Source organism: Suillus paluster, assembly GCF_016628075.1.
Source record: "Suillus paluster strain FC165 chromosome Unknown EDB91scaffold_134, whole genome shotgun sequence".
NCBI lineage: Eukaryota > Fungi > Basidiomycota > Agaricomycetes > Boletales > Suillaceae > Suillus > Suillus paluster.
Window position 1 is genome coordinate 46,112 of NW_024537694.1, and position 12,893 is coordinate 59,004.

The 12,893-nt window shown below is 44.3% G+C and overlaps 4 protein-coding genes across 4 annotated transcripts; all 4 read right to left on the reverse strand.

The window, feature by feature from the left end:
• Positions 1-761: 761 nt before the first annotated feature.
• EDB91DRAFT_1062912 (uncharacterized protein) lies at positions 762-1,334 on the reverse strand (the record flags this gene model as incomplete). Its single annotated transcript, XM_041314569.1, has 3 exons — positions 762-851; positions 912-1,100; positions 1,149-1,334. 3 exons carry the CDS (start codon positions 1,332-1,334, stop codon positions 762-764), a joined length of 465 nt encoding a protein of 154 aa, XP_041170400.1.
• A 1,755-nt stretch (positions 1,335-3,089) lies between these two features.
• EDB91DRAFT_1087521 (uncharacterized protein) lies at positions 3,090-3,515 on the reverse strand (the record flags this gene model as incomplete). Its single annotated transcript, XM_041316230.1, has 2 exons — positions 3,090-3,205; positions 3,290-3,515. The coding sequence occupies 2 exons, from the start codon at positions 3,513-3,515 to the stop codon at positions 3,090-3,092; spliced, it is 342 nt and encodes a 113-aa protein (XP_041170401.1).
• A 3,704-nt stretch (positions 3,516-7,219) lies between these two features.
• On the reverse strand, positions 7,220-7,381 carry EDB91DRAFT_1062918 (uncharacterized protein; the record flags this gene model as incomplete). Its single annotated transcript, XM_041314571.1, has 1 exon — positions 7,220-7,381. A coding segment is annotated over one exon (162 nt), but the record flags the coding sequence as incomplete, so codon positions are not given.
• Positions 7,382-12,620: 5,239 nt separating this feature from the next.
• EDB91DRAFT_1062917 (uncharacterized protein) lies at positions 12,621-12,893 on the reverse strand (the record flags this gene model as incomplete). Its single annotated transcript, XM_041314570.1, has 1 exon — positions 12,621-12,893. A coding segment is annotated over one exon (273 nt), but the record flags the coding sequence as incomplete, so codon positions are not given.

Sequence of the window (12,893 nt, forward strand, 5' to 3'; positions counted from 1 at the left end):
ACCAGTTCACTTCTAGACTAGGAACCACTCAACTGGTCCTACCTCCTTTTGGTACTATAGTTTCTCCTTTCGGATCACTGGCAACTCCTATAACCAAGGATTACTGATCTGTCACATACATATTGTTCTCCGAGCCTCCGCTTCGTATTTCTCTGTCATCCTATTGTAATTCTGCACACTTAGCACATAGAATCCTGCTATGCTATGCTACTTACCTTAGAGTATATAAACATATGTACTTTGTCTGTAGATACCTCAGTCTGAATATTACCTTTTCTAAGCCTTGCTCTTCTGTCTCTGGACTTGGGTATTACCCTTGTCAAATTCTTGTTTGCTGGTCTAGGGGATTGACTCCCTAGGTCGGCCACCTCCTCTGCTCATCCGACTTCTTGTGCTTTGGCCACCTTTCCTGCACATTGGACTTGAGCCTAGTACTCTTGCACATCTGTCCCCTTCATTTCCGCTCTGCTTTGGACTTTGTCCAAGCAGTCCTTTCTGCTCTGCTCCTACTGTTGGTCCCAACTGCAGTAGTCCTCCGACTCTCTCCTGTTGGGCAGACCAACCCCCACCTGACTTTCCCATGCTCAATCTGGTAGTCCATTGGCCCTCCTTCAGAGAGCCTCCGCTCCAATGTCCTGTCAGAGCTTGTAGAACTTGTGTTGGACTACAATCCAAAATTAGGGGCATGTACTTGGGTAATGGGTGCAACACACAAGGTGAAGCCAAGCCCCTCAGACTCCGCCTTACCCCTGAGCACAGTCTTAACACCTGTGAATGATCGACCTGATCAATATAAATTCTGCCTGTGCCCATAGTTTTACTCGAACTCTGAAAAGGTTGAGGTGCTTGTCCTTTTGAGGTTGTACACCTGTGGGAGCATCAAATGGATGGATGAGAGCAAGGGTAATCACACCATTTCCAACTGGGCACTCAAACAGGAGGACCAGGGGCCCAATAATGACTTCTTTCTTGGACTGGATGAACACATAATCAAACCATGGTGCATTGAAAAACCATGGATTGCACCAGAGGTAGTCCATATATTGTTGCCAGTCCACCATTGACTCATAGTTGACTTGTAGAAATTGACACTCAGTAACCTGTTTTGTATCAGCATAGTAAGGACAGCCAGGATTAGACAAACTTACTGTGTGATCTGATTGGAGACAAACTCTTCTTCCATCTGGTAGGGGTATGTTCCAGGCAGGTAGAAATATGTTCAAAAACGAGTTGAGCTTTACACAGAAGTTAGTGAATGTGTTGTCATTCTGGTGAGCACTCTTGATGAGATCAAAGATCTGTGGAGCTTGCCATGACCCAAGTTTTACATGCATAGACCCATCCAAAGGGATGAGATCATGTGTGGTGGGGTCAGCATCTTTGTTGTCTTCATTATCATCCTCTTGGCCTTACTCCCACTTGACTGCCTTATTGGTTACCTTCCGCATCATCTCCACTCCTGGAACCTCTTTCCCCATTTAGGTATATACGTTCCCCATTGACACATAGAACTTACTTCCTGGATCACTGGTACTTCCCATAACCGCTCAACTAACTGATCTGACACATACATATTGATATCCACTCCAACTTATGTTTTTCACCTGTGTTCACTTACAAATTGTATACTTGGTACATAGCCTCATATGAAGGACTACTAGTCACTGCCTCCTACATAGAAGTATATAAAAACATAGCTAATCCTCAGTCTGAATATTACTTGTCTTCCCGCAGTCTCTACTAGTCGGAATACTCTGTAGGACTTTGCTCTCTCCAGACATAAGATTACCTTGTCATCACCTCCAATACTCCACTCCGACTTAGAGCAGTGCTCTAGGATATTCATGCTTTTCCGACATATCCAATCCAATCCTCCTAATCCCCTCTGCCCCTAAACACTTTCTCTGCCTCACCTGCTGTGGGTACAACAATTCTGCTGGGTGCAGAAAGTGTTAGGTCTTGCTGCCTGCTGCTATACCTGCAAGGAGGTGCATTCGACCCTAGAGGGTTTCTGGACTAGAGCTAGGTAGTGCTCAGAGAGAAAAGTGAATCAAAAGAGCACTGCTCATGGTGGTGGCTCAAGAAGATTGTTTGTTTACATGAGCAGTAAAAATGCGTACATAAACTAAGGAAAGTAATGGCAAGTGAAACTAAGTAAAAACCATCAATACAAGCCCAGAGTAACATAACTCCCTACACCACTCTGACAATAATTGATATCTGCTCCGCCTGACATTACACCCTTCCTGCTTTCCCATCACCTCTGCTCTGTCTGCCCTCCGCTTGATCTAGTCAGTTCCCGCATCAGCTCCTATGCTCCCGCTTGACCACCTCATCAGTTACCTTCCATATCATCTCCACTCCACTGGAACCTCTTTCCCCATTTATGTATACACTTTCCCCATTGACACATAAAACTTACTTCCCAGATCACTGGTACCTCCTATAACTGCTTGACTACGACGTAGGGTATATTACATAGATAGGTGGGCCGAGGTAGTGGTATATTGTGTAGATGGGTGGGCTGACTTAGGGGGTATATTATGTAGATGGGTGGGCCAAGAGAGCAATTTATTAGATATTATATAGACAGGTGGGCCGAGGTAGTTGGATATCACATATACGGGTGGGCCCAGATACGTATCATATGGACATGGGCCGAGGTGGTAGTATATTATATAGACGGGTGGGCCGAGATGGTTGATATCATATAGACGGGTGGGCCCAGAAGAATGAGTGTTATAAACATCAGCATACCCACTGTATGAGTGCATACACCTATCATCAACCACCAAAACGAGAAACATGAAACCCTGAATACAATATTTCATACATTAGGCGAATCACCAAGTACCTAGTACCGAGTACCGAGTTCCAGGTAATATCTATCGACATCCGGGTAACTAATATTGAGTTCCGGGTATTTTGTAAATTGAACAAATCACCAAGTACCGAGTACCGAGTGCCGAAACCCGGCACTCAGCACTTGGTACTTGGTGATTTGTTCAATTTACTAAATGTTTAATTTTAGTTTTGTGTTTCAGTGCTCGATGCCTGGAACTCAATGCCCGGAACTCAGTGCCCGGAACTCAGTACTTGGTGCTTGGTGATTTGTTCAATTTACAAAATACCTGGAACTCAATATTAGTTACCCGGATGTCGATAAATGTTACCCAAAACTCGATGATTTCATTCTTTGGGTATGCTGGAGGTACAATGCATTTCAACAACATTTACAGAAATCTAACACTACCAAATTATGTAGACATTTCAACTTCGCCCAGATGACCCTCATCACCACCTTCAACTTCAACCTTGACCTCAACATCCATGTCATCAGCAGAATCATATTCCAGGAAAAGGTTGCATGGATCATCCAGCACCACAATGTCTCTGGCAGTTGGGGGAGTAGGTGATGGGTCCGGGGCTAGTTGAACTTGGCTCGGCTCAAATATGAGACCCTCAATGACAGAGGGATCCTCAATTTTTGAGGGTGTGGGCTCCATCCCTGCCATCGAAAACTCCAAGCACTGAATACTTGGTAGTCGGTACCTACTTGATACTCAAAACTTGGTACTCGGTACTTGGCACTCAGTTCCTAGTACTTGATACTTGATGCTGAATATATTGGTAGATCTTAACCTATTGATGTTGTGAGACTATGGATAGACTCCCCTTGGCAAGGGCTACAATTTTGATTTTTATCTAAAAAGTTCCCACAGTCAAAGTGCTTTCTTGAACCCTCCATTTGCAAGTATTTTGCTTATATCTTACTAGGATCTTAACCTATTGATGTCATGAGACTACGGATAGACTCCCCTAGACAAGGGCTACAACTTTGGTTTTCATCAAAAAAGTTCGATATGTTTTACCACCCTACCCTTACACAGATTATCCAAGTTACTCATAGACTGTCATTATTACATGTATATATGTTTATTATGCTAAGGATCAGTGATATTTAGGCCGAAAATTTGAGATCTGATGTAAAGGGGATATTTCTACTAATCAAAAGCCCACATGGTAAATGATAGACTTGATCCATCCAGGATTGAGTGAATGACAAGCAACACAATATATGTGTGAAAAGTGACAGTTGACATCTGTTCACACAAAGTCACATTTATGTATGATACAGGTTGAAGATTTCATTAAAAATGTGTAGGATACATGGTGGACTACCTAAGGAACCTATACTGCATACTGCCCTGAGGGTAGAGTGTTGGTGGGAGGGATGTGGCATAGAAGTGTTTGAATTGGTGGCCCATAGCCAAGGATACATCAACTGACCATTTTCGATGTTTGGGGCATTTGAGCTTTGAAGTTTCCCACACTCAATTTCTTATCTATTTCACTTCCCCAGCTCTCAATTCCTGGTGGATCTTTCTGTAATTTTAGATCCATCATACTGAATATATGTGAAATATACTCTAGGTGTCTGATCATTAAAGTTCAATAATTCAGAGGTATGGGCCTTTTATCAGTAGAAATATCAAGTATATACACCATCTCAAAGCAACAGCATATTTTGAGCTGATCCTGGTCATGAAAAGCAAGTATATATGCTATGCTAATGATATATGAATATATTGGATTAATTATGCAAGGATAGAGCAGTCAAAAACATGAGAAATGTGAAACATGTGATTTACCAATTTTTGTTGCTGTAGAGTGATCGTGTAGGTGTCCTGGTCCAGTGATATGATGTATCTGAGGGGGGGTACACTATACAGGTACTTGAGTATCAAGTAGCTACCAAGTACCAAGTATTCAGTGCTCGGTACTCAGTACTCAATACTTGGTAGTCAGAACTCAGTGCTCAGTGCTCAGTGCTGAGTACAGAGTTTTGAGTTTTGAGTAGGTACCAAGTACTGAGTATTGAGTGTTGAGTATCAGGTAGGTACTGAGTGCCAAGTATTCAGTGCTTGGTGCTTGGTACTCGATACTCAGTACTTGATACTCAATACTAAATACTTGGTAGTCAGTACTCAGTGCTTAGTGCTCAGGTGAGTACCAAGATATTCAGCATTGAGTATCAAGTACCAAATACCAAGTATTGAGTATTGAGTAGGTACCAAGTACTGAGTATTCAGTGCTCGGTGCTTGGTACTCACTACTCAATACCCAATACTAAATGCTCAGTAGTCGGTACTCAGTGCTCAGTTGAGTACCAAGAGATTCAGCATTGTATACTGAGTGCCAAGGTCTGAGTATCAAGTAGGTACCAAGTACCGAGTATTCAGTGCTCAGTGCTCAGTACTCAATATTCTAGACCGTGGGAATTTTTTCGATGAAAACTATAGTTGTAGCCCATGTCAAGGGGAGTCTATCCATAGTCTCATGACACCAATAGGTTAAGATTGACCAAGATATTCAGCACTGAGTATCAAGTACCGGGAACTGAGTACTAAGTTCCAAGTACCAAGTACTAGTGTTGCCGCAGGTCCAGCTTTTGCCGGTTTTAGCTGCGGTCTGAACTAATAAATAACTGAACTCACACATGATTCTGGCTTATATAATTTATGGTCAGGCTCCGCTCAAGGAGCCACGGTTAACTCAGTTTAAGGGCTTAGAGCCAGTCAAATATATATATTTAAACTATAAGTTAAAAAATAAATTAGAAATTAGAGATCAAAGACTAGATGACTGAAAAGGAAAGTACACGTGCTCTACAATCGACAATCAACACGCAATTATTAGTCTAGCATGGGTCCCCAAGATAATGTATGTGATCCTATTAGTATCTAATCAAAAGCTGAAGTAAATGTTAGTTGTATTGTAGTGCTGCTTATGTGCGAAAATTACAAGAGCAAAGCATCATGCGGAGGGCTGAGGCCAAAAGAAGAGCATGGGAAAGAGCACGGGAAAGAGCACAGGAAAGAGCACAGGACAGAGGACGAGAAAGAGGACGCAAAAGAGGACGCAAAAGAGGATGCAAAAGAGGACAGGAAAGAGGACAGGATCAAAGATCTTGGAGATTGAAGTGGCATTCTTGGTTGCTGAGGATTTTGGGTCACGATGGGGGGCAGGAATAGAAGCTGAAGTTAACTTGAGTGCTCCCTTCCCATTTGTAGGAGTCCCTGATAGCGCACTTGTAAGAGATTGAAACCTACTGTTCTTTGTCACCATGGATTGCCAGAGCTGGCCAGCCATCTTGAGTCTTGACGAAGATATTTGGTGATGTTGTCCACGCCTGTGTTTGTGTGGGCAGACCTCAGGCGACTGTCTTCAGCTATCTGTGTGAGAGGTGCAAGGAGATTTTTCACTTCTTCTAGGTTCTATAGTTGATGCAATCAGCAACTGGACAGTGTGCAACCATAGTCTGAACCTTTAGCCTTTGTATGATCGTGTAATCTAAGGGAAGGAAGAGAGAGAGGAGGTTTGAGTGAGACAACACGACTGTTTAGTTTAAGAATTCGTTTGCATGTGAATGTGTAGTAACGTGGGAAAGAGAGAGAGAGAAAGTTAGAACGAATCAAAGTAACTGTTAAGTTTTAATGATGCATTTTGTGTGTGGGAAGGTCTGGCTCTGCCAGGCCGGTGCATGAAGGCAGCGGTCTGTACAAGAAGCTTTGATCTGAGACAGCTGAAAAGAACTTCAAGAAGTGGCTTGAGATGAGTGGACTTCGAGAATTGGGCTGGAGATGAGAAGGATCAAAAATAAAGCAAACCTTCAGAGTGTGCCTCAATCTGAAATGCGTGCAGACCACAGGTCTGAAGGGAACACAAATACAGACCAAAACACACTAGACATGTAGGAAGGGAGGTGGGTGGACAAAAATCATTGAGTGACACGCAAAATGGGATGGGCGCAGGGAACAAAAGAGAATGGGGATTCAATCTGCAATTCAGGTCCTTTTGACTGGGGTGAACTGGAGGATCTTCACATGGCCACTTACAAAGGCCATGTTTACGCGCATCAATGTTCGCAAGCTCACGATCCGCTTGAAATGGCCACCTCGCTTGCAGCCCTTGCTTCCCGTTCTGTGAGGACTGCCTCGCGAGCGATGATATCTCGTTCTTTCGACACAACAGCTAATTTGTGTGATTTCACTGTAGCAAGCCTGTAAAAGCCATTCAGAGTGATTCACGAGCCCTGCAACACAAACTGATGTATTTTCTGTCTCTGAAACCTTGAAAACTTGACAACATCTGAGGTATTTGGCCATTGCTGTATAGGCGGGAGTTCAGATTCTTCTGCTGCACAACAAGTAAGTCATTATGCAACTGACCGTATAAATATACTCAATTCTGCATGAGTCATAGCTTCATGAAATGGCGGCATCAGTGCGCAAAGCTCGTATATGAGACAGCCAAGTGACCAGATGTCAGACTTGGAATCGTAGGCTCGTTCTTGCAACAGCTCAGGAGACATTAAGATGGCAATTCTGTGAACAGAAAATGATGCATTACATACCAGTGTGAACAGTGGGCAATGAGTTCAATCAATGCAGCTCGAGCTTGAAGGAGGATCAACAAACTCACAAACTGTGTACGACGGGCAATAAGTTAGATCAGCATGGCTCAAGCTTGAAGGAGGATATCAACATGCTCACAGACTGCGGGCAATAAGCTCGATCAGCATGACTCGAGCTCAAATGAGAATCAACACACTGACAGCCTATGGATGGGGGATGAAGAGTTCGATCAGCATGGCTCGAGCTTGAATGAGGATCAACACACTCACAAACTATGAATAGTAGGCAATAAGTTCAATTAGCATGGCTCGAGCTCGAAAGAGGATCAACACACTGGCAGTCTGTAAACGGCAGGAAATGAGTTCCGTCTGCATGGCCCAAGCTCGAAGGAGGATCGACACACTCATATGCTGCAAAGTGCAAATGGTGGGTGGAATGACAGTCAGCTGTTAAATACAAGACATGCTCGAGAGGGAAAACGAGGTAATGATTGAAAACAGTCTACAATAAACACAACGCTGGAACAATCGTAAGAGTAAGAATCGAGTAAGAAGAACGAATGAACATCACGGGAAATAGATGGTAGCAGTGTTATCAATTTTGTCACACTTGTACTCTGCAATAGCTGTGAGAAGAGCATCACGCGCATGACTGTCACCTGTAATGTTGTCGGTGTCAGGTAGTGGGCGCTCATCATCAGAGTCAGAGTCGTTCAATAATAACTGGAATTCCATGTCCTTCTGGGATGCTGCCCAACCTTGAGTGAAGTTCAGTCGCTCTTTTTTCAGGAGGAACTTGACAATCTGCAGCGCCTCCATCAGCACTGGGGAGATGCAATTCTGTTTCTTAGTGATGGTTTCACTACTTGACAAGAAGACCCATTCGCACGGAACAGCAGAGGCCTGTATGGGTAGGTAGTCCATCGCAATAGCGAATATAGTTGGAAAGATTGTCTCAGAAACCTGGTTGACCCCTTGTGGTCAATGATGAGAGGTGTGACTTGAGGAGACACACAGCGCTCACCTGCCAAAATCCAAGGATATTTGTTCCCTTGCTGCTGAGAGTACCCGTTCTGTACGCCCTGAACTCCTGATCAACTGTTTGCGCATGCTCGTGGACACTCAGTAGTGCCCTTGCATCACGAAGTCCATAGCGGCATGAGCCTAGCAAGCGTGTCTGCTGCTGTGGCACTGCAGGCTGGGCAGATTCAGTGGGTTTCAACACTGCTCTCTTGGCATGCATCTGGGAAATATCAAATAATCAGTTCAAACTTCAAGCAATGGTGAATTAGACGTACCAAATCAAGTATGAACTACTTGGCGGCATTACGTCGGGCTTCATCCCAATGAATTTGAACCCAAGACATTAACTATAAAATCGTGAGTCTGCGAGATATCAAACATTGTGAACAATTCGCCAGACTGACACATTGCCACAGCATAGGTGTTTGTGGTGCCCATTTGTTCATTGTACTTGTCAGCCCAGATCAGGCCTATCTCGATGAGAGGTGTGCAGTGCGGAATGAATTCTGCAATCTCCTTCCACCGCTCCATTAACTCTTCAAAAGCCGGAATCACAAGACTCAGCACAGGAGTCTTTTCGGTTGACATGATCTGCTGAGCAGCGTGCAGCACCTAATATAAAATGGTAATAAGGATCATGAGTCTCAAATACATCAATACTGACCTCTAGAATTACTTCAAGGTCCTCCAGAAAATGCCATTCCATTGGAATCAGCCTTTTTGTCAGCAGGGATAGTTGGAGGAATCTATCAAGGGGCTGGGCAACTATTAGTCCCTGACAAGATATTTAGTTGGGGGAGCTTTACCTTGTGAAGGGTCCGTAACGATTCAGCATAATATAGACTGAGTCCCATCGCATGGCCTCATCCAGCAGAAGTTTGATGATTGGGAGCTGCTTGGGATTGCCTTTGTCGTCCCTGTACCAATTTTTTTCGTTCCCCCTAATGATCATCTCCCTAAAAGCCTCACGTCGTTTGTTTGACTTGCGGATTGTGCGCACAACATTTCTGGCGTGGTCGAGAGCCTTGGATCATAAGACTGCGACATACTCGGCCTTCTGGATGATTGCACCATCTACTATCCAACTGTCGCCCACATGCGTAAATTCAGCTGTTGGGTAGTCCTGAAGGATATGCTTCACACATATGTTAATAATGTGTGGGAAACATGGGATTCAGTGAGTGATTGGATGGAAAGTTACTTCACGTGCGCTCAGTAAGGATGACGGCTCTTCCATGCAGGTGTTGTTGTTGCTGGCATTGTCTAAAGTAAAGTGCCCCATCTAAACGAAGTCAGAGCATGTCATATGGTAAAACTACGAACTTACATTCTCCACTACCTCAGCACGATCAAGGAGCATCATCATCTCACCTGCTAACGATACTCCGCTATGACTCCCAGGTATGTGATGAAAAGCAATTAGCACTGCCTTCAGCACCAGCACCGACGAATGATCCTCTCTAGCGATTCAGTGTGCAGTAATCGCCATAAATGGCTGGAGGTTAGCATCTGACCACATGTCAGATGTCAACGAGATCTTCCCTTGCACCCTCTGAAAGATGTAAGATATTTTGTGGGACTCTCGACAACTGTGCACTTACCGCAAGGTAGCGCTTCAAAACCTCAAAATACTCATTGAATGCTTGAAATATTAATTCGCACACTTTGGTGTGATGGAAAATATCCATGTCTTCAAGATCTGGTCGCAGAAGGCGGATCAATTGTCGAAATTCAGGGCATTCAATTACATTGATAGCCTGAAGATAATTAATAACAAAAGCTGTGTAGAAAGTGAATGGCTCACCTGATCATCAGTGACTATGAATTTTACAAGCTGGTGATGCATCTCATCTAGTGAGAAATCAGGTAGCACATCGCCCAGAGGTCCTGAAGTTCCAGGGAGTGAGCTACTAACAGGGGGGGACCGAGTGATCCGATCATTTTAGCTGGGTCTTTCAGCGCTTGAAGTATACCTGTTAACGTCCAGCCACCTCCAATACTAAGTTCTTTTAAGTCACTGTACACGGGCCAGCCATTGTGTTCTAATGCTTTGATGTAACACTCCGTGTGAGCATGAAAAAGATGTTTGCGACGGGTTGATGTCCCAGTGGCAGTACTGTATGTGGTGATGACGTATTCTGGGTCTCCTTCATGGATTTCCCTGGTAAAACATGTAAAAAAGAACAAAGGACTTGTAGATATGATACTTACTCGCAAACTTTGCAGACTCAGGCAGTCATTGATTTTATCATCCCTGAAGAAGTGGAGTGTGTTGTGAGCAGCTTTGGACCGCTTTACTCGACCACACGTGGCATGTGGGTAGGTCCGAGTGGTGTCCGTGGTTGTTTGAAGTGGGCTAGCTGTCGCTTCATCTTCGTCTTCATCACCAGAGACATTGAGGTCGAAAGATTCGCCCTCCTCTGCTGTACGACTTGGACCAGCATGAGTTTGATCAGTTGGCTCGGGGTCTGGCAGGGGGTCGATGGGTAATATGAAGGGTGGATAGTGTGTGCTGATGCTAATATAGCAGTGAGGATGGGGGTAATAGCAGGGGTAGCAGGGACGATAGCAGGTATAACAGGGACGATAGCAGGTATAGCAGGGGTGATAGTGATAGCAGGGGTAGCAATGGTAGTAATAATTGGGATGGGGCCAGCAGTAGGAAGGGGTTCAGCAGCCGTGGGCGCCACAACAACTCGGGCCCTGCCCTGCCCATATTGGCAAGGAGGCATATTGGGGATAGTGAAAATATGACCTTATAATTCAGTGTTTATATAGGTTAGAGTGCAAGGCACCTGCAGTAACGAAAGGAAGCAGTGCATGGCAAAATCCCCTCCATGTGACAAGTTGGGCATATGCCATATAATAAACTTCACCCTGATCGCTGATCAGTGGTAGGATGAGGGTAAGAATGGTAGCCAGATGGTCCAACTTCAGATCTCTATCAATAAATACCGTTAGTATAATCTCCGAGCCATGATGTATCCATAAGACTGCGCAATTAATCAAGTGAAAGGAAGTACCTTTATCAATCGGTTGATCAGTTGGATAACACCCAGGGAAAAGGGAGCGGTGTGTTGGAGCCTGGAGGTGTCCACTGTCCACTGTTCAATATCCATCTGGCTGTACCTGTAATGTTGATACAATGCGATAAGGTCTATGATTCAGCAGTCAATCATAACGACTCCTTCACGAGGGTTGTGCAGCTTGAAGGCCTACGCTGTGCGCAGCATGGTGAAGAGGGTTATAGCATGGGAATCGGAAAATTCAGGAAGGAGAACAATTTCAATTGGCATAATTAACTGTACAGCTTTGTAAAACCTACAGGCTACAGCATTCAAAATATATATACATGTATGTAAACAGAACAATATTATAATTTCAACAGCGTCACGATCTAGTGACCAGTCCCTTTTTTCCGGCGTGGTATTGAAGCAACTGCACACAGAGGGGAGCCGTTACACAGGTGTAAGCTTGCAGACAATCAATCTTAGCTTGATTTCACAAGTGGGAAGATGAAATTCATACTCACATACGAGTCGATCTATGAGGAGGCATTGCCTTCGGCAGGCATGGGGTTACCACCTCAGCTACCAAACATTCACCAGAGAATGGAGGGGAACATGTAACCATTGTGACAGCATCATTGGACTGGCTGAAATCTAGCAAGTCTGTTGTCAGTACAGGAAATGTAGCATGAATACTGTGAATCAATGAATGAAGGTGGTCATAGTCAGGGTCCTCCAAGAATGTGAGAGAACATGTGTAAATAAGCATAGTCGCAAACTCAACAGGAATACCATGACATAGAACTTCAATGGTGGTATTTGCTTTGCGCTCGAGCATGGAAGTGCTGGATAGCTTCTCATGGTCACTGGTCAACCATGGGAGTGACCCACGCAAGAAATAGATCAGCATGTATGTGAGTGACTCGAGATCATCATATATTGATTGAGGCAAATGCAGGAGTGCCAGTGAGACGTCGATTATGACAGAATGGTACATGGAGTGTGGTCGAAGTGTCGCAATATTCCTTTGCTGATGCCAAAATCGATGATAAAGGCAGTGTGCCTCAAATCATGGAGACCCACCACAACATTCTGTGGTTTGATGTCACCATGGACATAATTATGTGAGTGGATGTATTCCAGACGTGAGAGCTGTAAATGGGTTAGCCTATCTACAGTGCCCCTACTACAAACTGACTGACCAGCTGGTCCACTAAGTTGACGACAGTGTGAAGGGCGAATTTGCGATTATGTGTAAGGAAAAGATCATGTAGCGATGACCCAAGGAGGTCAAGAACTAAAGCGTGATATGTTGACTCTCTGCCGAACCAAAGGGCACAGGGAATTCCAACTCCACCTTCGAGTTGTTTCAAAATATGATATTCACGTTGCACAGAAGATGACCTGTCGATTATGAGTTCAAGTTTAACAGCAACCGTGTCACT